The following is a 23,968-nucleotide window of genomic DNA, read 5'->3' as shown; positions in this document are numbered from 1 at the left end:
CACAAACGTCAGGTTTAAAACCAGCTTTCATTTTCAGAGGAGTGGTTCTGTGTTTTTTAGCTTCGAGGCCCACAGCCTCACCAAAGTTGGAGTCCTCTCCGAGCTCCCGGCCGAACCGCTGCATGGACTCTCCCAGGATGGTCTCGGTCTGCGTGTAGCCCGGCCCCTTCTCCTGCCCCCGCATGCGGGACATGGAGCTCATCATGCTCATCTTGGCTCTGGTCGCTGCACAACGACAAAACGCAATAAAACAGAGGAAACCCAAATACCGTGGGCTGTTTGAACAACTGTTAGCTGACGTTTTTTAAACTTTTGAAATATTTGACGTTCCATTGGATCAGTCGGCAACTAAAAAATAGATGCTGTAAATAAATTGACAAACAGGGCTTGATTAGCATGTTTACTACACTGCCACTGCTGCTTTTGTAATATAAAACAAGAATATTTTCAAATATCAGCGCATATGAATCGACTTGTCGCAATAATGTTACTTAAAAACAACAATATTAAAGTTTACCACAATAACTATTGGGGCAATTTATTGTCCAGCAAAATTAGTTATTATGGCATTATTAATTATGAATAAAATTGGCCCTCGTTGATATATTTCCTAATTTTAAGCTAAAATGTCACACATAATATAATAAAAACAGATAATAAGTTTATATTAAAATATATTAGTGGTGGGATTCAACTAAAATTTTTATCCTCAATGAAATGATAAAAACTGCAAGTTTATTTCTGTTTTATATTTAATATTTCTGAATGTATTTTCACTGAGGCCATTTGTAAAACTCATGTTTTGTAAAAGTTTAGATTTAATGATGTTCCTAAGTACAAAGCATGATTTATTAAACAAATATGTGAAAAGAATAAAATATGAGCAACTTTTTCTAAGGCTTTACTCTTCTCACTTCATGTTTCTTGTTTAGGTAATTTTAAAAAATATTCCTAAAAACTAACAATTTACTGTAACTATAGCTAATTATTAATAATTTATAAAAATTAAACCAATAAATATTTTTTAAATGTTCCAGAACAGAAATACTTTGTGTTACAGACAAAAAAAAAATTATATCTTGGAAAAATAAACTTTTCAGAGTTAACCTCCTGAACGGAGCCGGGTCTAAAGTTTTGGACTGGAGCCTCCATTTTAACTGAAATTTAAGGATAATCATCAAAGATTCAGACAATGTGCCAGCGCGTAAAATAAAATATTTGTGTCTGTCTGGATACACACATCATGTTAATAAATCATTTTTTATGATTAAAGCGGTGCAGTGGTGGTGTCACCTGGGTTCGGCTGCAGATACTCGGTGGTTTTTGTCATGATGTCCAGCACGGCTCGAGAGGTGGTGTCCACCCTCTGCAAACCCAAACAGAAACAGGGAGAGAAAACCGGAGCGATGCCGAGCGGGTCAGAACACGCAGCTTCGCTTCGCAGATAGAAAACACACTTCAGCCGACATACTGACAGAAGACATGGTGAGATAAATGTACTGATGCTTTAGGAATTAAAAAAGTAAAAATCAACTAAATCTATAAGGGGACACATGATATTCATCATATTGTATAAACTTAAATGTATTTTTTTCTACATATTTTGTTTTTTCTCTATGAGATTTTGGGCAAAATAAGAAATATTTAGGAAAACGTTTGTCCATTCAAGACATAAAAATAATTTTAAAAAACCATTAAAACATCCTGAAACAACAATAATGATAATAATGAGCTGTGACATGCCTTTTCCATTTCAGTGAAGTCCACATCGAGCTTCGTTCCTTCTGCTCCTCCGACTTTCTCGCTCACTCTCTGCAAAACAAACAACAAGAAGCTGCTAGGCAAATAAACATACCGTGAAGATTTATTTAACATCTTTAAAACCAACATAAAACATTCAGGAACAATCAACAAATACAGTTTGGCAAAAGTACTACAAGAATTATAACATATTCTTCATGCTAATCTATTAAATAATTTGCAGCTAGATTATTTTGTTTTACTGTTTTAAGCTAACAGATCTATGGACCAATGCATCAACAAGCTGGAAGTAACGTCCTTTCTTGCAAAAAGCACAAATATAGAAATATTTATGATGGCGTATAAGGACCATTGTAGATGGAAAGAAAAAAACTTTTCTGCCAAGAAAATCTGAAATTTTGAGATTAATGTTGGAAATTTTCTATATAAAAAAATAAAGTTTCAGAGTTTGAAAAGTTGAAACCTTTCTAAGAAAAAAAATTAATCTCAGAAATTTTCTAGATTAAAAATTGACATTTTTGAGCTTGAAAAAAAATTAGATTGTCAGAAATTTTGTAGAAAAAACTTGGAAATGTCTGAGTTTCAAAAGTTGAAAATTTGCTAGAAAAAATAATTTAATTTTGAAATTGTCAAGTTTTCAAAAAAAAAAAACATGGACATTTCTGAGTTCAAATGTTGAACATTTTTGACTTTTGAAACTCAGAAATTTCCCTGTTTTTTCTAGAAAGTTTCTGAGCTATTTATTGGACGTCCACTCCTCTTTTTCTCTTTCTGCAGTGGCCCTGATACTCCGTTGTAAATATCTCCTCCTGCCTCCTCAATGTCATCTGGAAATCCTGCCAGAATCCTGCTCCTGGGTGTGATGCAGCTACACGCCTTTAGGGGGCAGCAGTGAGACACAAGGCTCACTGGCTGCGGGGAAATGTCACGCTGTATGACAGTAGAGATGGTGAGCGCCCGGACAGCAGAGGTTGTTTTTCTTAAATGAAGGACAGTTAAAGTCCTAAATGCGTCTTTGCTCCTTATTTCCTGTGAAATCGCCGTGACGACCCTAAATGGAGCGAATAAAACGGATCCTGCAGAGGTGGCAGAGCACAGAGGGATGATATGTGGCACAGAGAATTGGGGTTTTATTTTTTTAAGGACTAAGCTTGTGGCAGCAGTTTGTGCTTCGTAAGATTTTCTGTGAGTCATCCGAGTCTCTTTTGATCCCACATGTGAGAACGCCTAATAACCTGGCAGCCATGCAGAGCACAAGCACATCTACAGACTCAGAGGGAAGCTACACGTCCTGTCATTGATTTCTTTTTTTTTTTTACCACAGAGCCTGAACATGTTTGCCATGGAAACAGGTGAAGGTGCAATGTGAACGACTCTCCTGCTTCGCTTTGTCAGACCAGAGCAGCAGGAGATGCAGGATGTGAGCAAACGAAGCAGGTGAAGTCAAAATTACTCAGAAAAGGAACAAAAACTGAGACGTTGCTTTTAAAATAGAGCTCAAGGTAACAGAAACCTCTTCACCTTCAAAATAGGACTGTAAACAGTTAATCAATGCAATAAAGTGATTTCTCAGCAGACGATCGTTACCATTTTCTATAGCTCTAATCTTAAGTGCCATCTGAAAAGCATTTGTGCAAACTTTCATGCTTTTATTGCCTTCCAATCAATTCTAGCCATATTTATATTTTACACTAAACAAAGAAAATAATAATAATAATATGAAATAAAGGTAGACCAACAGATTTATGATCATATTTGAGTTAAAAATGGTTCTTGGTAATTTATTTGAACTCATCTTCTGGCCACATTGTTTTGGATTTACTGCCGTTTTTTCCTGAACTGCTCGACTCCTGGATGAAACATGAAGGAAGCAGCAGGTGAAATTATCTGGTTGCAGCAGCAGTAATGATTTGCATGCACAGATAAAATAGTTCATGATTTCTATGGAAATTAGGAGTCAGGCCAAGCCTCGCACTCAGCACTCGCAGATATTAATAAGACATCTGAGCTGATAACGCTCAGAGTGGCAGCATGAGAGGTTTTTATTTTGTCACGCTGAAATATTTAACCCTGCATAATGAAGCCATTGTTTTACATTTCTCTGACAGATGGAGCAGCTATTCTTTGGTCTGAGATTTTAAATGCTGTGCTCTGGAAATCTGAAGGAAAAAAAAACAACACATTTTCTCTGTGACATTTAGAAACTGTGAGCAGCAAATCCACATTTTCCACTCTGGGATTTTTGCTCGCCTGTTAATAAAAATAACTTCTTTGTCATATGTGCAGAAAAAACTGGGCAATTAAATAAATAAAACATCAGAAATTCAAATAAAAGCACAGCGACATGCATTGAAAACTACAAAAGTTTAAATCATCGGAGTTTAAAAGTCCGTTTTTCAGTCTGTTGGTCCTTTCTGTCACATTTCTGTAACATCTGTAGTTAATATTCACACCCTTAAAACTTTTTCCCATTTTGTCAAACAAACTCTGATGTATTTAACTAGGAGTTTATGTGATAAACCAACACACTATAGAAAATAGTTAAGAACTGGAAGGAGGCTCATGCATCAATTCCAACAATATTTCACAGAAAATCTGAAAAGTGTGGTGTGAATGTGTATTTAGCTCCTTGTTGTGGGAAACAGCAAACATGGCTTTGTTTGTGTCAACAGTGACTTTCATTTTACTGCAACCTGCAGATGTTTTTATTAAATGTTTCATCCTCTATATCAACAGGTTTTAAGTGATTTTTGTTATTGGATATTTTCCATTTTGCATTTTTAGTAGTTTGCAGTATTTCACTCTTTAACTGCAGTCATGCTTGGACATTAAGCATCATTTTGTATGTTTGAATGAATCCAAGCAGTTGCATTTGGAGTAAAGGATCCCAAGTCATAAAGAATAAAAGATAGCTTTAAATTCACCACTTTTTTTTCTAATCCCATGCATTTTTAATGCCACTTTCTTGAGGTTAACTGTTTACTGTGCTATATTAGAGGAGGTTGCTACATTAGTTGCGTTTTTAAAGAAAGGTTGCTACAATGACCCTCAGTTAGCAACATTTCTCCCACTTCTGTTTATTTGTGTTGTTTCTTTACAGTCTGACTCCAAACCACACAATGATTGATACTAATTGTTGTTATTCCTAATTTTGTTTAGAATAAACTATATGTATCCAATCCTTAATCGAGAAGTAAAGCCTGATTCCGTTCGAGTCTGAAACCGGATCAGAATCGGGAAATCTCTAATTAAACCTTTACTGTAATTAAAATTAAAGCAAATGCTGTGTGACAGCAGACAGTCAGTTTGTTATTTCCTCAGATAAATGAGTGAATAACAGCAGCGTCTGCAAGGAGCGACTCCTTCTGTAGTTTACAGAAGAAGAGCCGCTGAATGCATGTAAATAATCTGCTGATTATTTGGTCAGAGCGGCCCTCTGACCGAACCGCTCCGCCCGAACCGCTCCGATCGAACCGCTCCGACCGAACCGCTCCGACCGAACCGCTCCGACCGAACCCCTCCCACCGAACCGCTCCGTCCGAACCGCTCTGACCGAACCGCTCTGACTGAAAGCGTTGCTGCGTTGCATGGTGCTGCCCACAGCGCCTGCCAGCGCAGATTCGACCCCCAGACGGCGATTTAAGGTTGCGAACGTCACAGCCAATAAAGATTGATGATTAATATTCCATTATAAAGTCACACAGTAGAAAATAAACAGCAATGTTTTGGTGCAGTTAGCCTGACAGAGAGAAAAGTAAATAGGTTTTAATTTTTCAGTCATATGTTCACCATATAATTTATACATTTATAAATGTCATAGTTACAAACAAAATAGCTTGGACCTAAACTAAACGTTTATGTCTAAGCTAATTGTTAGCTTATTAGCTAATGTGCAAATTAGTTTGCCAATAAGCGGCAAGCTAAAAAAAATTGCAAACTAAATATTTAGCTTATTTAGTTTGTAAACTAAATGTTTAGCTTGGCTCTAAATATTTTGTTTCTTAAATAATGATTTAATTACTAACTAAATATTTAACTTCCTAACTATACATTTAATGTTCAAGCTAAATTAATTAATTAATTTAGTTTTGATCTAAATTAATTATATACAATTAAATGTTTATTTTAGAAATAAATACTTATTTTGTAACTAACATGTAGTCAAACTAAATATATGTAGGTAAATATTAAGTTTGCTAACTAAATATTTAGCTTCCTAAGTAAATGATCTGACAGCTAAATCTGTTGTTTGTAAGCTAAATATTTAGTTTGTAAGTTACATATTTATTGTGGAGCTAAATATTTCATTTACAAGTTAAATATTTAGTTCTGAAACTAAACATTTAACCTGCAAATTAAATATTTTGTTTGCAACTATAGGACATTTAGAAATGTATGAATTATATGGTGAAAATATGAAAAATGAACACCCAGTTTTATTCTCTATGACAGGCTTACAAAACCCAAAACAGTGATGTCTATTTTTCACTGTGACCTATAATATTCAGTCCCTTAAAGGCACAGGGGACTCGGTTAAAGCGTCTCACTCAGTAGCAGATCTGCTGCTGCGCAGCCATGATGCTAACGGCGCGGCGTCCACGTTCCTCTGGCTGAATCTGCTTTCCAGGGAAGGACACCACAAGGTGAAGCGAGCAGCAGAGATGGCAGAGTGAAGTGAACCTGAAGCAGATCAGCTGGCTGCAGGGAAATAACAGCAGTGGTGCAAAAGAGACGTCACAGCTCCCTGCATGACGGAGATAGACTCGTCTAATTAGCTCGTTTGAACAAAAATGATGGGGAGCGGGCGCCACATGGCTCGGTGGTAAAACAGCCGCGTTGTATGCAGAGACTACAGACCTTAACACAGTTCGATCACTGAACCTCATCTACGCTCTCTGTCCTTCTTCCTGTCAAGCTACTGTTGAATTGAAACCTTTAAAACATTATGAGTTGAGCTCAATAATCAGAGAGTAACAGAAATGCAAAAACAACAAATCCACCAAAAGAAACAAACTATGAAAACAAAAACATCTGCTTGAAGACCAAGTGTCATTGCTAAAGGACACAATTACATATTTGGGGAATGTGGGCTGTAATCATATGTTGCTAAGTTGAGTTTGCATGTTCTTCTTCTACTGCACATGCAGGATTTGAACAAAGTTCTTCAACAAATTCTCAAAATAAAAAGACACTGAGTGGTTTAAACACGTGATGAAACTGAACATGTTCTCCACTGCAACACAAATCTGATGCTGGTTGCAGCAGCGACTCAGGAATAATATTATCTAATCTAATGCAACACTATGGAAATGCTTCACCTCACTCAGCATGCTGAATGCTTGAACCATTAACTACTTTCTCATAAAACCAGCTAATAATTATCTGAGCTCTTTTGACCATTAACAGAGGATTGAAATTTTCTTCCCAGATTGCCGTTTGATCCATTAATCCATTGATCCATTAATACGATTTAAAAGCAAACAGGATGGTGACGCTCCAGATAAGTAACACACCCGGTAATGATGCAGCAGGACACTGTGAATTACACACCGTTGTTGTCAGTATAGATGAACTATTCTGCAGAGCAGCACATCAAAAGTAACCTTGAAGACATGGCAGGATTTCTGTTCTGACAACAAATATAATTTGTTGTAAATATACCAGATAAAATCGATCAGTCAATCAAAATTATTATCTTAAATGGTTGTAACTAAAGTACAGAAAAAGAAGTGTCTTCTCCAGGCAGGCTGTAGTCAACGTGCGCGCACACACACACACACACACACACACGGCTCTCACACTCCCCTGTTTGATTCTCACTGACGGGATATGAGTCACTGCTGCAGAAACTTCAGAAACTTTTGTCTGTTTAAAAGCGATATCTTCAGTCTGACGCACAATGAGCAATTTTAAAAATCACAAAGGGCTTCAAAATGTCATAATGTACAAAACTCAAGTCAAAAATGAGAAAATTAGCTCCACTCTGCGTCACATTTGTCCAGCAATGAATAGAAAACGAGTGTTGGTGCTAATTCTGCTGTTGGACTATAAAGGCAGGAAAAAATGCAATTTTCCACAAAATATTTTTGATATTCATGACATTTTCTGTCACTCTAATTCAAAATATGTTTAGCAATCCTTTCTAGGGTTGCAACTAACGATTATTTTAGTTATTGATTATTCTGATAATTAATTGACTATTTGGATTTTTAAAAATTGGCACATTCTGCTGATTTTTTGTGCCTTTTATATCATAAACAACAATAAAAAGTTACTTTTGAATGAGAAATTAAACATTTTACTACCTAAAATGCAAAGATGCAGCATTTCTGAGGTGAATGCCTGATCATTTGTAGCAACAGATGAATCTGCAGCTACAAAATACTTCTAATATCAAAAGTTTTTTATTATTATCTTAAATCCAAAATGCATTTTTGTACAGTTTTGGCCTAATTATTTCTCAAATTGTCCTGTTCTTTCAGCAAAAGGCATTTTTTAGAGTCTGTATACTCCCATCAATAATTAATCAATTATTTCAATAATAATAACCATTAATCCAATTAATCCAGTCCTAATTGTCACATCTAAAGATTTCTGTGGACTGTAATCTATAATCTCACTGTATGAATCCATATTAAATAATATTCTATTGTAAATATCAGCTCTTTGATTGAAAGATACAAAAATGGTCAACAAATTTGAACAAAAAGTGTTTTGCTTATTTTTCACACAAATTGTCAACTGACCAGCTAGTTCTGTTTGTATTTAATTCAATTATTTATTGTAGTGTCGTTTTTATTTAGTGTTTTTTTCTATAACATTTAATTTTCTCACGTATAAACGGATCTCTCCTGCCCTGAATCCCTCAGTAAATCGCCGTTTGGCTGGTATTTGTGTGCAGGTCTGTGGTATTTATTCAGCAGCGCCGGTTCACCTGCAGGCCGCCTTCAGGTATTTTCTCTGCAGGGACGGAGATCTGCCCACACAGCTTAATGGAAACACTCCTGGCACACGCAGCAGAAGAGTTTAAACTGCGACTCCTTCACACCTGTGTGAGACACGCTCTCATAATGCTATTAAAAGGCTGAGGCACAGTGTGACACACAGAGCATCTGCAGCTTAAGCTCAACTTCCGGAATAGATTATGCAGTTCACAGAACATGAAGCAACAATATAATATCTGCAGTGCATGAGCCCAGGGCCTGGTGTCTGCATCTGCTTTGGCATTTCTCTAAATTGCTTGAATAAAGTGAAACTGCGTGCAGCTTAATACTTTCAGCTTTGTTGATTTTTTTTTCCTTCCCTCTTTGGTTTTATTCTCTTAATTTGATCTTGGATGATTCAAAAGCAGCAAATATTGAAGATCAGAGTTGTTGCCTTCACACCAGTTTAAACATTCATAGGATTTCTATAATTATCCAAAAAAAAAGAAAGTAATCCTCCTCTAAATGCCTTTTAAAGATCGTCAGACCAAAATGCTACAAATGACTTTGTAGCATTTTGATACAGCGCCACCCTGTCATCTTCTACATGATCAGGTCTGTCGCAATCAGCAATTAATTAATCAATTAAGAGCATGATAAGTTGAAACAAACTCTATAAGAAACTGGATGATACAATCTTCAGCCTGATGTTTTAGTCTGAACCATCCCCTTTTTTTCTGAGGGACAATTTAGCTTACAGAGACATCATCATTTATTTTATTTGTTGTTTTATTTATTTTGCATATTTGAAACATCTTCCACTTTCAGTATTAAATGATCATCAAAATTTAAAGTTTATTGATCTTTGAGAATGTGTCGAGGATTATTATGCTATTGTCAACAACAATGTTATTGTTTACCGCAATAACTTCTGAACAAATTATGGTCATCATGACAGGCCTACCCACGTCCATTATTCAGTCTGCCCGGCCTTTTACTAGTCAGTAGTCAGAAAAGGGGAAGCTAACATCTCTGCAGACCACACACATCCTGGACACAAACTGTTTAGACCATCAAGTCGGCGCAGTAGACAGTTTCTTCCTCCACAGCGTCTCTCTGATGACAACCTCTTCTTCCTCTTTTATAAAAATACTTTCCATAAAAAAAAGTTTCATTTCCAACAATTATTTTTATACAATTCATAATTAAATGTCTTAATTGAGAACCAAGTGGAACCAAATTCAAATTTCCTGGCGATTAAAGCTGATTGTGGTTCTGACTCAGCAGAATTTTACCTCTGAATCTTATCAACTACATGCTGCAGGGCTGTTTTCAGTTTTTCATCATTTTCAGGTAAAAATCCTGAGAATTTGATTTGATCCCTCTGGTTCTGTGTCGCCTCTTGGCTGGACTTCTGTTATCGCTCCATCTGCAGTTTTCCTCTTATCTGCTTCCGTAGTTTGAGCAAACGTGCTGCTATCGTCACTTTAAAGACTGAACAGAGAAAAAACCTTTTAAAGACATCCAGCCTGCAGAACCTTAAAAGATGAAGAACATATGGCAGAATAAAACTCTTCATATCAGTGTAGAGACTGAATCGCTTCATGTCTCACTGTTTGTTTTCCTCTTTTAGAACATTTCAGCTAAAAACAAAGGATGAGCCATTTTAAAAGCAATACAGACATTTACAAATGGATCTACAGCAAAAACAAGCAGCACTGAAGCTATTCAGTCTCACCAGAAGCTTATATAATGTTTCACAGAACCAGCTTTTATTTTGAAAGTGCTCTTCATCTTATTGGCAAGTGAATTTGCATATTAGCTAAATATTTATCTCTGAGCTAGATATACATTTAGGTATCTTAGAAATAAATATTTAGTTTGGCGCTAAATATTTTTTTGCAAGATAAATATTAAGCTTTAAGCTAGATATTCAGTTAGCAAGCCAAATATTTAGGTAAAGCAACATATTTTGATTGAATCTAAATATTTTGTCACAGGCAAAATATTTTAATTACATCTCAATATTTGGAACTAAATATTTTGCTTGCTTATTGAATATTTAGTTTGAAATAATGACATTTCTAATTGAATGGATATGATGATGAAACATGATTTTGAAAAATGATCCATAACTTTTTTTCTCCACTGACAGATTAAATAACACAAATTATTGGTGTAGCTTTATAAATAGCTCCATGAATATCAGCTGTGGTCAAATGTGAAATGAACAGAATGTATAAGATGCTTTTCTAATTACACCTCAATGGTTTTTACGTTGACCTACGTTCACCCTCTCATTCCAACGCCTCGCTCACATCAGCAGTGAAACGACCACTTAGGAAAGACGTCGACCCACTGAGCTCATCAAATTAACCAGTTCATGAACATAATCTCTCAAAATGTTCTGCCTCACTGCATTTCACATGAATGTGTTTTCTATGAAAAACACCGTTTTAGCGTTAGCATTGGTCACATGGGGCCCAATGTGCATGAAGCCGCCGCCGCCTCCCACCGGCCCCTCCTCGTTTCCTGCTCACCCGTCTAATCCAGGCTGGTCACATGGAGGTCCCTGCCTTAAATACACTGACGGTGGAGGAGGGAGATTAAAAATGACAGGAGCGATTAGTGAGGCTGTCAGGAGGACAGCTCCTGCTGTTGGACAATAACCAGGAGGACCTGAAGCTCCTGAGAGCATCACGACAGCCTCAGTCCTGCTTCCTCCTGCTGCAGCACAATGTTCAGGGAAGGAATCTGGCTTTTATGGGATAAACCAACACAAAGTCCTGAAGGGCTGCATCTTTTTAAAATTAGTTTTACTTTACTAATTAAAATCTTAAGAGTGACTTTTTATTGTTCCTCTTTTAGTTATATGGCCATAATTAAAAGCCACTGTAACCGATGCAGATTAGCCTCACCTGAGTATTAAACACATGTTTTAATCTGAGTATAAATCCAGCTGTTCTCAGACTCTCACTCCTGTTACATTTACCCAAACCAGAGTGGGGTAGTAACTAGTTACATTTACTCAATTACATTTACTTGAGTAACTTTTCTGAAGAAAAAAAAAATAGAGTATTTTTACTATTCTTGACTTTTTACTTTTACTTTTGAGTACTTTTATTATGAAGTATTTCTATTCTTACCCGAGTAAAATTCCTGGATTCAGTCAGCACCTCTGTAAGTCCAATACACAATATTCTACTTACAATCTTTTAACTAAATTATAACTTTGTCTAGGAAAATATGTAATCTTATAACAAGTAGTATGTTGCACTTTGTTGATGTACATTTTAAAAATAATCTGTTAGTTTTCTTCAGCGAATGCGTAAATGAGCCAAAGGTTCTGCACAGATGGTGCCGTGACGGCGCTCAGTGTCTTATGTTGATTCCTTCAGTGGTTCTTGGTGCAGCGCCCCCACAGGTGAGGAGGGAAACAGGTTTTTCATTTAGTCTGGGTCATTTGACGCAGTACAGTGAGAAAACAAACTGAATCAGCTGAAAATGTAACAAATGTTATAACTTTGGTCTCAAATCGAACTGAATCTACGGGACATAATCTGTTGAAATGTGAAAACCTTTGAGGGAGTGAATACTTTAGCGAGGTAAAGCTGGTCTGTATCCATTCTCCACTGCTGAGCAACAGGTCTGACTGCGTTAAGACTGCCAGGGTTCAGCGGGGACCTCAGATACCCCGGATACGTCGGGACGTCCAGCACATTAAGCCCTTAATTAGCAGCAGAGCTGTAATCAGGCTGGCTGACCTGAGGACAGATCTGTCCACTGGACCAATCAAGAACCACTCCTGGTTACGCTGAAATGATCCCACTGCAGCTGGTTCAGGGTGGCGGTAATCCCACAGAACATGCAGCCCTAATCCAGGCAACAGGGGGATAAAATATAAACATCTGCCTTCATTTAGATCAGGGGTGTCCAGAGTGCAGGACAACGGCCGTATGTAGTCGCTGGCTAATTTTGTTCTTATGGAAAATGTGTTCATCTTTTTATTACCAGACGTTTTGCATAGCAAACAGCAACACATCTGTTTTAGTGACGTTTACTCAAGAGGACCAAAATCTGCTTTTTATTAAATTAAATTCATTAAACTTGGCTAAGTGCAACAAATTCTGACCCCCAAAGTGACAAGAATCCTGTTTTTATACCTGAGGCCACTAAAATTGCCCCCAATAATATGCAAGTTGTAAAATCCTCATTCTTATAAAATGTCGACTATTATTATTATTGTATGTTTTAGTTTATTTAATTTTTTTGTTTTAGAGCGGGTAAAATTAGATTTTAAATCGTTTTATGATTTTGGCCTGTATGACTAGAAAGTTTGGACTTCCCTGGTTTAGACATTTAGTTTGGTCATTTCTGCACAATGTTCAATAAATGTAGTTCAGACAAACTGGGCAAAATCTTACCAAGTACTTTTGGTTTAGTTTATAGTACAAATATCTTAAAACACTTGAAATAAGATAAAACTAGTCAATGATTCCTTAATATTGATGACAAAGTACTTATAACGACATTTTTCCATGTTAGAAGTGAAATAAACTCCCAATATTAAGGAATTATTGGCTTAAAACAAACATATTTCTTGCTGAAAAGNTGCTTGTAAGTGAGTTTTGTNTTATTTTGAGTGTGTTGAGATATTTGCACTAGAAACCAAACTACCAATCAGCATGGCCGTTCCTGTGGCCACGCTGCTTCACTAACCTCTATCCTCTTTGAGAGTATGGCTTGTGGCGATTATAATCTGATTTGTAAGCTTCTGCATGCTTCTTATGTAACAGCGGAGTAGAGTGTGTAGAGGGAGAGACGTTTCTGTGTGTGTGTGTGTGTGTGTGTGTGTGTGTGTGTATCCTTCGATGTAGAGCTCGGTAAACAGGGGGAGGACTGGCGGGCGGGGGGAGATGGGTGAGGACCAGCTGGCACTGCGAGCCCGAGGAAAACGTGCCGCAGTCTGAGAGCCGTGATGAGACAAAGATGGAGCAACTGAACACATAAAATGAATGATGATGAGGGAGATTAAATCCTTCATCATTATTCTGAATTATCTCTGTTTTCAGTGGCATGAATGAAGCTACTTAAAGGACCAAGAACATTAAATGTTTTCCATCCTGAACACCAACAGTTCCAGTCATTTTTATATAAGAACGTCTTTCACTGGGAGCACAAAGCTGAATTTACTGCGGATTTCCTCAAATATTTACACACAACCCGAGTAATATGTGGTTAAATATCAGATTTCTTTTTTTTATTTTTAATAAAAATACATTTTTGAACTTATCTATTTTTTAGTTCAAATCTAATTTAGTGTTTATAGCACCTTTCAGCAACAAGTCAAAGTGCTTCACATCATAAAAAGACAAAAAATACAAAGTAATAGAAACAGTCAACAACTGAAACAATGTTTCAACCTGATATAGTTACACATCAGATTAGTGATTATTTCTTTGTTTGTATTGTTTCAAAATCAACTCTAAACAGCTGTTTTACAGTTTTCTGGAAGTTTGTTCCAGATCTGTGGTGCATAGAAGCTGAATGCTGCTTCTCCATGTTTGGTTCTGGTTCTGGATGCAGAGCAGAACCAGAAGGCCTGAGAGGTCTGGATGGTTGATACAACACAAGCAGATCTTTAATATATTGTGGTGCTAACCTGTTCCGTGATTTATAAACTAACAGTATTTTAAAGTGTATTCTCTGAGCTACAGGCAGCCAGAGCTGGGTGATGTGCTCTAACTTCCTGGTTTTAGTCAGAATATTTTTATTCAGACCTGTAAACCGCTGCAGTAATCAGTGAGACTAAAGATAAACATGATTACTGGGACATCAGACCTTTAATCCTGGAGATGTTCTTCAGGTGATAAAAGACCGACTTTGTAACTGTCTTTATGTGGCGCTGAAGGTTCAGGTCAGAGTCCATCACTACATCCAGATTTCAGGCCTGATCTCTAGTTTCTAGTTATTATTATTATTATTAATGACTGATATTCTTTTATTCCTAATAATACTTTGTTTTATTTTAAGCAAAAAATAAAAGTAAGTAAATAGATGGTTTTATTTACTTATAATAAAACCAAAAAGACATCTAGAAGATTGATTTTTTAATGTTTTGCTCTTTCAGTGTTAAATTTTTTCTGTGCATCACAAGCTTTGTGTGCTTTCAGGTAAAAATACTGAATCTGAATACAAAGACCAGGAAATAGGCGATATAAGGAGTCAGACACACACTTTTCTAATTTCTGCTTCAGTTGTGAGGTTTCTCCTCACAATGAACCTTCACATCTGCACCAGACTTGACTTTTACTGAAACATAACTGAACAGGAAAATGCGTTATCGCAGTGTTTACCCAGCGCCGCTGCGTCGGTGTAATGATGGTGGTGTCAAGCTCTGGAAATCAGTATTGATGGTAGTTATTACAGCTCAGTTTCACGCTGCTGCCTGCTGAGAGAGAGAGAGAGAGAGAGAGTGTGTGTGTGTGTGTGTGTGTGTGTGAGAGCTTCATGAACATGACGTTTCTCCTTTCATCCATTTGATGACAGAAGCCGTCAGTTGAGGCGCCGCTGAGGTCAGTTAATTAAGAGTAAAAAACAGTCGCATTAAAGCGGTTTCTGCTCTAAATGGAGCCTCTCATCAGACGCGATTCAGATTCTGGTTTTTATTCTGAGAATGTGGGAGGTGTGAAAAGAGGAGCATCGTTTTAGCCACAGTTTCTGCAGCATCCTGCATGAGTTAAAGGAGTCCGTTCTTCATTTCTGTCTCTGGAAACAGTGGCTGTGTTTTCAATAACCCTAAAATTGCGGGATTTGAAATTATGAAAAAAATTTGCTAAATGGCAATCATTTTTTATTTTTTATTTTTACCAATTTCAGACTTATTTATATTTAGGCCTGAAACGATTAATCAAATTAGTTGTAATTAATAGATTATTGGAATAAATGCCAAGTAATTCAGTATTTCATTAATCTTTAATTGGAATATACAGTCTAAAAAAACACACTCAATAGTAATTAGGCATAAACTGCACAAAAAAAAAACATTTTGCATTTAAGACAAAAACAATTAGTTAAAACGTTTTGTCTGTAAATCTGTTCTAAACAAAACTCCTGCAGTGACAGTTTTAGCTTCACCTGGTTCAAATTCTGTAATAAAAATAATAAAATAATATTATTAAATATTTTGGTATCCAGTTATGAATCTGTTCATCCAAAAATAATCACCAGATCAGAAATACCCGAACTGACTTTGAGTCGAGCAGGAAGAGGTTTTCACATGTTGATGTTAAAAGGATTTTTGCAGCAAAAGATTCATCTTTTGATCTACAATGATTAAAAAAATAATCAAATAACTTCTTTATTTGAATCTTTAATGTATTTATTTTATTTTATAAAAAGGCTGATGTGATTAAAAGAAAAATTTGTAGAATGTGCTATTTTTTCCAATTAATCATCTGAATAATCATTTAATAAAATAATCATAGTTGCAGCCCAGAGTTTGGATGCTGGTTTTTAATACATTTTCTTGGGGAAGCATAAACTCACTGAATAATTAAAATAATTTTCAGTGTAGTTGATTAAACGATTAAAGTTAATCCACGATTCAGTTTGCAGCATTTTGGATCTTGAATTTGTTGCCGATTGCTGTGATTTTGGATCAAAATCAGTTTGGAAAACTTGTAGATAAAAAAAAAATCTGATTTTGTGTGTGTTTGAAAACTGAGCACACAAGTGTATCAGGGCTCAGTTGAGCTGTTTTAACAGCTAAACCCGTCATAAAGGAGAAATGTGTGAGATGAAACGAAAGCATTAAGAAAAGCTAAAGCGCAGTTTGTCAGAGGGAATGGCTGCAGAAAACAGAAAAATGGACGCTGAAGGTGTTCAGCAGCAGCACAGTCTATCAGCAGTCTGAAGAAAACAGATTTTCCTAAACGACGCCGTCTGAGACTCATTTATCGCCGTTAGTGATGGGGATTAATGTCTTACTCAAAGCTAAAAGCTAAAACTACTATTAAGAAGAAGGAAAAACAGTCAGTGGCTCCGTTCTGCTAAAATCAATAGTGAATTCAAACAAACAGCCTCCAAACATTCAGTCCCACTGCACAGCAAAAAATAAAATTAATACCACCACGCGCTGGAATGGCCCAATAAACAAGGGGAAAATTGAAAAGCGTCAGCGGATAGACATCTTCTGTATCTCATATTGACTATCTGCTCCTCTGCAGCGTCGGCTTTGATTAGATTTCCTGCCAGTAATGGGGGACAGAGAAGAGGGACGGAAAGGTAACGACTCCCAGAATACTGATTAGAAGGCCGAACATTTCACACGCAGCACAAATATTATCACAAACACTCACATCTTCAAAACGGTGAGTTTGTTTTAGTTATTATGGCAAACTAAACATGAGAAGTAACTAACACAGGTGGAATGAGAAACATAGCTGCGCTCTGATTGGTTGGTTTCCCCTGAGTGACGTCTCCTCACCCAGAAGCAGAAGCTCTGCCGCGAGAAAAGCAAAAATCAGACGTTTAATAACTGAGTGAAGTCTTCAAATTAAACTTTTAATGTGCCAAATAGTTTGTGCCGCTGTTATTTTAAAGATATTATTAAATGTTTCCAGAGGTCATCAAAGGTCAACCAGCTCCTTCTACTTTACAAAAATCAATCGAGATGTGGAGGTAAAACTTTACGTTTGTGCCGCTATCATTATAAAGATTTTTAAAAAGGAGTTGTTTTTTCAGCAAATGGCCTTTTTGAGTCTGTATCCTTTAATTTATTGATCACTAAATTAGTTGATGATTACTCATTACTTCATCACCATTAATTGTTTCAGCCCTCAGCTAATGAACACCTTTGTGATCTTGTCCGTCAGTAACGAAGACATAATTTTATAGGAACTGGCTTTAATAAATCCTCATTATGATGAAGGTGCAGCAGAAAAAGCAGGTTCTGAGACTCCATCATATGAAACAACAGCATCATTCCAGCCCAGATCCTCCGAACCGCCAGGCTGTAATGTGTAAATGTGTGTAAGGCCTGGTTTCCTTCATTAAAGCTGAGAGGTTTCACTTTAGAGGCTTTATCAGCATGGCTCAGTCAAAGTAGGTCAGATCAATAATTTATGGACTGCAGTCTAGAAACACACACTCTCTAAGTGTTTTAACATGATTTATACATCGAATGTGTGCAGGACAGAGGAATCTGCTCCTCACATGATTTCACAGGGACACTGTTCATGTGATAAAGTTAGGAATATAAACGTGGAAATAATGCAGCTTTTAGGATGAGAGGGAACATCAAGCTTTTAAATCCGATGTAAACGATGCGCCGATTGCTGTAGGATCTGACTTTTTTTAACACACAGTTTGTGGGAGTTTTATTTTCATCTGTTTTCTGCTTATCCCAGATCATTTGGCTTGCACTCATCATCAGCAGCAAAGTCAATACTTTATGGTTTTAAAGCTTTATTTAAACTGCTCTGTTTCCACCGTGGAAGATTTTTATTGTAGATTTCTTTCATTTCATGGTTAAAGTTAAACAAACAGGTTTATCCTTTAACTGCTGCCGATGTTCCTAGAAAGTCATCAGCTTCATATCAACAAAGCCGGTTAGCTTCTCTAACTTCGTTAGTGCTTCTGATTTGCTGCAGCAGGCAGCTCCTCTTTGACTAAAAATATTATCGTTTGACAGAATTTAATGGATTATCCTGGACTCAGGACAATATAAAGGTCTGAGGAACTCTGTGAAGATTTAGGAAAAGTACTAAAGTCTTTTAGTGCCATTTGTAAAAAGCTTCCAGATTTCAACATCAAGAGTAGAAACAGCCGTACATCAAAGTCATGTCACTGTTTTCTTAACGGTGACCTACTGCAATTCTTTGAATAGGTTAGTATAACCTTGAACTTGTTTTTGCACAGACTCATTCTAAGATAATGAGGTTTTAGTTTATTTTGAGCTCCTTTCACAATGAGTTGTTTTAGGGCTCTGTCACTTTAAATCCAAATAAACTGCTGCTGATCTCGTCCCTCCAACTCAACTTTTACACTCACACCTGAAAAATGGCTGCAAACAGATGCACAATTACACAACTGTACAGGTTTGAAAAGCAGAAGTGGAGCCTCCTGCACAACCAACAATAATGCAGCAAAGTGGCTTCTGGATGGGAGGTAAACAACAAAACATTTGTCTTGCATTTTCTCCCTACACTAAAACAGTTTCTAATCTGGCATAATCCAGAAATACATATCTAGTAAAAAGAAATGCATATGTTGTGCCAGCTTACAACAACATGGCGGTAAAAAGTCTAATCACCCAGAGAGCAGTTGGTTTCTAGTGGCCTTGTATTCCTGGTGTCCGACTCGTGTTTGTCATGTTAAGTCTGTTATAAAAATATCTGCTCCCCATCAAGCCTGAGGCGCAGATTACAAGTCATGAAGGTGACTAACATGCGGCTGCACTGTGATTAAACAGCGACTCACACATGGTGCAGGCATCCAGTTACATACCATCGCTCCACAGCAGNTGATGTGATTAAAAGAAAAATTTGTAGAATGTGCTATTTTTTCCAATTAATCATCTGAATAATCATTTAATAAAATAATCATAGTTGCAGCCCAGAGTTTGGATGCTGGTTTTTAATACATTTTCTTGGGGAAGCATAAACTCACTGAATAATTAAAATAATTTTCAGTGTAGTTGATTAAACGATTAAAGTTAATCCACGATTCAGTTTGCAGCATTTTGGATCTTGAATTTGTTGCCGATTGCTGTGATTTTGGATCAAAATCAGTTTGGAAAACTTGTAGATAAAAAAAAAATCTGATTTTGTGTGTGTTTGAAAACTGAGCACACAAGTGTATCAGGGCTCAGTTGAGCTGTTTTAACAGCTAAACCCGTCATAAAGGAGAAATGTGTGAGATGAAACGAAAGCATTAAGAAAAGCTAAAGCGCAGTTTGTCAGAGGGAATGGCTGCAGAAAACAGAAAAATGGACGCTGAAGGTGTTCAGCAGCAGCACAGTCTATCAGCAGTCTGAAGAAAACAGATTTTCCTAAACGACGCCGTCTGAGACTCATTTATCGCCGTTAGTGATGGGGATTAATGTCTTACTCAAAGCTAAAAGCTAAAACTACTATTAAGAAGAAGGAAAAACAGTCAGTGGCTCCGTTCTGCTAAAATCAATAGTGAATTCAAACAAACAGCCTCCAAACATTCAGTCCCACTGCACAGCAAAAAATAAAATTAATACCACCACGCGCTGGAATGGCCCAATAAACAAGGGGAAAATTGAAAAGCGTCAGCGGATAGACATCTTCTGTATCTCATATTGACTATCTGCTCCTCTGCAGCGTCGGCTTTGATTAGATTTCCTGCCAGTAATGGGGGACAGAGAAGAGGGACGGAAAGGTAACGACTCCCAGAATACTGATTAGAAGGCCGAACATTTCACACGCAGCACAAATATTATCACAAACACTCACATCTTCAAAACGGTGAGTTTGTTTTAGTTATTATGGCAAACTAAACATGAGAAGTAACTAACACAGGTGGAATGAGAAACATAGCTGCGCTCTGATTGGTTGGTTTCCCCTGAGTGACGTCTCCTCACCCAGAAGCAGAAGCTCTGCCGCGAGAAAAGCAAAAATCAGACGTTTAATAACTGAGTGAAGTCTTCAAATTAAACTTTTAATGTGCCAAATAGTTTGTGCCGCTGTTATTTTAAAGATATTATTAAATGTTTCCAGAGGTCATCAAAGGTCAACCAGCTCCTTCTACTTTACAAAAATCAATCGAGATGTGGAGGTAAAACTTTACGTTTGTGCCGCTATCATTATAAAGATTTTTAAAAAGGAGTTGTTTTTTCAGCAAATGGCCTTTTTGAGTCTGTATCCTTTAATTTATTGATCACTAAATTAGTTGATGATTACTCATTACTTCATCACCATTAATTGTTTCAGCCCTCAGCTAATGAACACCTTTGTGATCTTGTCCGTCAGTAACGAAGACATAATTTTATAGGAACTGGCTTTAATAAATCCTCATTATGATGAAGGTGCAGCAGAAAAAGCAGGTTCTGAGACTCCATCATATGAAACAACAGCATCATTCCAGCCCAGATCCTCCGAACCGCCAGGCTGTAATGTGTAAATGTGTGTAAGGCCTGGTTTCCTTCATTAAAGCTGAGAGGTTTCACTTTAGAGGCTTTATCAGCATGGCTCAGTCAAAGTAGGTCAGATCAATAATTTATGGACTGCAGTCTAGAAACACACACTCTCTAAGTGTTTTAACATGATTTATACATCGAATGTGTGCAGGACAGAGGAATCTGCTCCTCACATGATTTCACAGGGACACTGTTCATGTGATAAAGTTAGGAATATAAACGTGGAAATAATGCAGCTTTTAGGATGAGAGGGAACATCAAGCTTTTAAATCCGATGTAAACGATGCGCCGATTGCTGTAGGATCTGACTTTTTTTAACACACAGTTTGTGGGAGTTTTATTTTCATCTGTTTTCTGCTTATCCCAGATCATTTGGCTTGCACTCATCATCAGCAGCAAAGTCAATACTTTATGGTTTTAAAGCTTTATTTAAACTGCTCTGTTTCCACCGTGGAAGATTTTTATTGTAGATTTCTTTCATTTCATGGTTAAAGTTAAACAAACAGGTTTATCCTTTAACTGCTGCCGATGTTCCTAGAAAGTCATCAGCTTCATATCAACAAAGCCGGTTAGCTTCTCTAACTTCGTTAGTGCTTCTGATTTGCTGCAGCAGGCAGCTCCTCTTTGACTAAAAATATTATCGTTTGACAGAATTTAATGGATTATCCTGGACTCAGGACAATATAAAGGTCTGAGGAACTCTGTGAAGATTTAGGAAAAGTACTAAAGTCTTTTAGTGCCATTTGTAAAAAGCTTCCAGATTTCAACATCAAGAGTAGAAACAGCCGTACATCAAAGTCATGTCACTGTTTTCTTAACGGTGACCTACTGCAATTCTTTGAATAGGTTAGTATAACCTTGAACTTGTTTTTGCACAGACTCATTCTAAGATAATGAGGTTTTAGTTTATTTTGAGCTCCTTTCACAATGAGTTGTTTTAGGGCTCTGTCACTTTAAATCCAAATAAACTGCTGCTGATCTCGTCCCTCCAACTCAACTTTTACACTCACACCTGAAAAATGGCTGCAAACAGATGCACAATTACACAACTGTACAGGTTTGAAAAGCAGAAGTGGAGCCTCCTGCACAACCAACAATAATGCAGCAAAGTGGCTTCTGGATGGGAGGTAAACAACAAAACATTTGTCTTGCATTTTCTCCCTACACTAAAACAGTTTCTAATCTGGCATAATCCAGAAATACATATCTAGTAAAAAGAAATGCATATGTTGTGCCAGCTTACAACAACATGGCGGTAAAAAGTCTAATCACCCAGAGAGCAGTTGGTTTCTAGTGGCCTTGTATTCCTGGTGTCCGACTCGTGTTTGTCATGTTAAGTCTGTTATAAAAATATCTGCTCCCCATCAAGCCTGAGGCGCAGATTACAAGTCATGAAGGTGACTAACATGCGGCTGCACTGTGATTAAACAGCGACTCACACATGGTGCAGGCATCCAGTTACATACCATCGCTCCACAGCAGAAACACAGTAACTAGTTACATTTGCTCAATTACTGGAGTAACTTTTTGGAAAAAAGAAAATCCTTCTATTTTTTTATTTTATTATGACATATCTCTACTCTTACTTGAATAAAGTTTCTACCCACTAAATGAAGATCAAACATATTTTCACCAGACAGACTCACACCTGCAGTTTTTGTTAAAGTTTCATAAGTTTTTTTATTGAAAGAAACTTACTTGGGGAAAACGAATCTTTCCCCCAATTTTATTTTTTATTTATATGAATTATTGTCATTTTGATTATTAAAATACAAAAAATTTGCACTTAACTTCATATTTTGTCCATCTGATTATGTAAAGTTTTAAAATTAAATGGTTGATAATTTGATCAGCTACTCAGTACTTTTTACCGAATACATTTTTACTCTTGAGTCATTTCTTGGACAGCTACTTTTCACTTTCACTTGAGTAAAAATATGTTAGCGCTACTTTTATGTGAGTAAATTTTGGGGCACTCTACCAGCTCTGACGAGATCAAATTCCCAGATGAGGTGAACTAAAAATAAAAATCAGACAAAAGCCTCGCATCTCCGACTGCGTCACATGGCGCATCTGTCCGCCTCGTCCTGCACATGCAGCACGTTTTCCAGATTACAGCTGCATCGCTCCAGTTCTGACTCACGCTCGGCTCCGATATGATGCAAAGTCACTGCGCTGGGATTAATCGGAGTATAATCCCCGCCAAGCCGTTTGGCCTCGGCTCTGCAGCTGGTCGGAGGGCGAGTGGGCTCACCGTGGGGCGCGGATCAGACAGCGAAACACACAACATGTCTGCTCACATCACATGAATCTGCTCTGTCTGCCCTCCAACCTGTCCCTATGTGAACCAAATTACACATCAGACTGAACACAGGATGCCTCCTCTTCCTCTCTCCTGCCCTTTCCTCCACTTCTTCCTCCTCTCATTTCCAATCCGCCATTTCTCCTCGTTTATTCCCTCCTACACAGACTGAATGTTTTACAGAAAAATTTGAATTTGAGTTTTAATACAAAGCGATAAATATGAAAACAAGGGAAGCCTTTAGATCAGGGGTGTCCAAAGTGTGGGGTGGTGGCCGTTGTTTTTATTTTTTAGTGGGGGGAAAAGCTAATTTTGGCTCCTGAGGATTTCAGCTAAGACATTTTGATACAAAAGGTTTGGACATCACTGGGTTAGTAGATCCATTTTAGAGATGAAGGAGGAAAATCAGACTTTTCTGTAAAGTTTAGGTGCCGGTATGTCATTAAAAGCATTTTGTTCTCTTCTGTTTTTATCCATAGCTTCAGTTTGGACCGGTACCTTTTAACCCGCCTGCAAATAAACGACGTACCAAACAAACAACACCTCTCTCTCTCCAAGGTCTGGAGCTTCTGAATTCACTAAATCTGCAATTAAACTTCATCACAGGCAGAGAAGCAAAAGCTGACAGTAGGTGTGAATATGAATGAGGAGATTTTACAGCCAGATTCTGGTTTTCAGATGAAAGATTAAAACGACCTGAACGTCCCTGAGGTAGAAATGGACGACTGTGAGAGAGATTACTGTGGTTTCATTTACTCTTAGCGTTGTTTTCACCATTTCTGTGGAATAAAAGGAAAAATGACCTTCAGCAAAACT

General features: G+C 37.2%; 1 protein-coding gene and 1 long non-coding RNA gene across 6 annotated transcripts in view; one reads left to right on the top strand and one right to left on the bottom strand.

Moving 5' to 3' along the window:
• Positions 1-23,968, bottom strand: part of sh3gl2a (SH3 domain containing GRB2 like 2a, endophilin A1) — a 42,349-nt gene that overhangs the window by 9,209 nt on the left and 9,172 nt on the right. For all 5 annotated transcript variants that reach the window (XM_015049213.1, XM_015049215.1, XM_015049214.1 and 2 more), the window contains exons 2-4: positions 1,744-1,812; positions 1,294-1,366; positions 82-225 (exon numbers count right to left, since the gene is read on the bottom strand). In XM_015049213.1, coding sequence (XP_014904699.1) covers positions 82-225; positions 1,294-1,366; positions 1,744-1,812 — 286 coding nt within the window. The remainder of the gene's footprint in view (positions 1-81; positions 226-1,293; positions 1,367-1,743; positions 1,813-23,968) is intronic.
• LOC106957761 (uncharacterized) lies at positions 2-23,955 on the top strand. The gene is made up of 4 exons (XR_001427022.1): positions 2-12; positions 2,539-2,710; positions 9,223-9,299; positions 23,632-23,955. It is a non-coding gene; the product is annotated as an uncharacterized LOC106957761 (long non-coding RNA).

Source organism: Poecilia latipinna, unplaced genomic scaffold (assembly GCF_001443285.1).
Source record: "Poecilia latipinna isolate Pla-1442-1.1 unplaced genomic scaffold, P_latipinna-1.0 Scaffold934, whole genome shotgun sequence".
NCBI classification, from domain to species: Eukaryota; Metazoa; Chordata; class Actinopteri; order Cyprinodontiformes; family Poeciliidae; genus Poecilia; species Poecilia latipinna.
The sequence above is the reverse complement of the archived record's forward strand: the minus strand, read 5'-3'. Positions and strand labels throughout refer to the sequence as shown.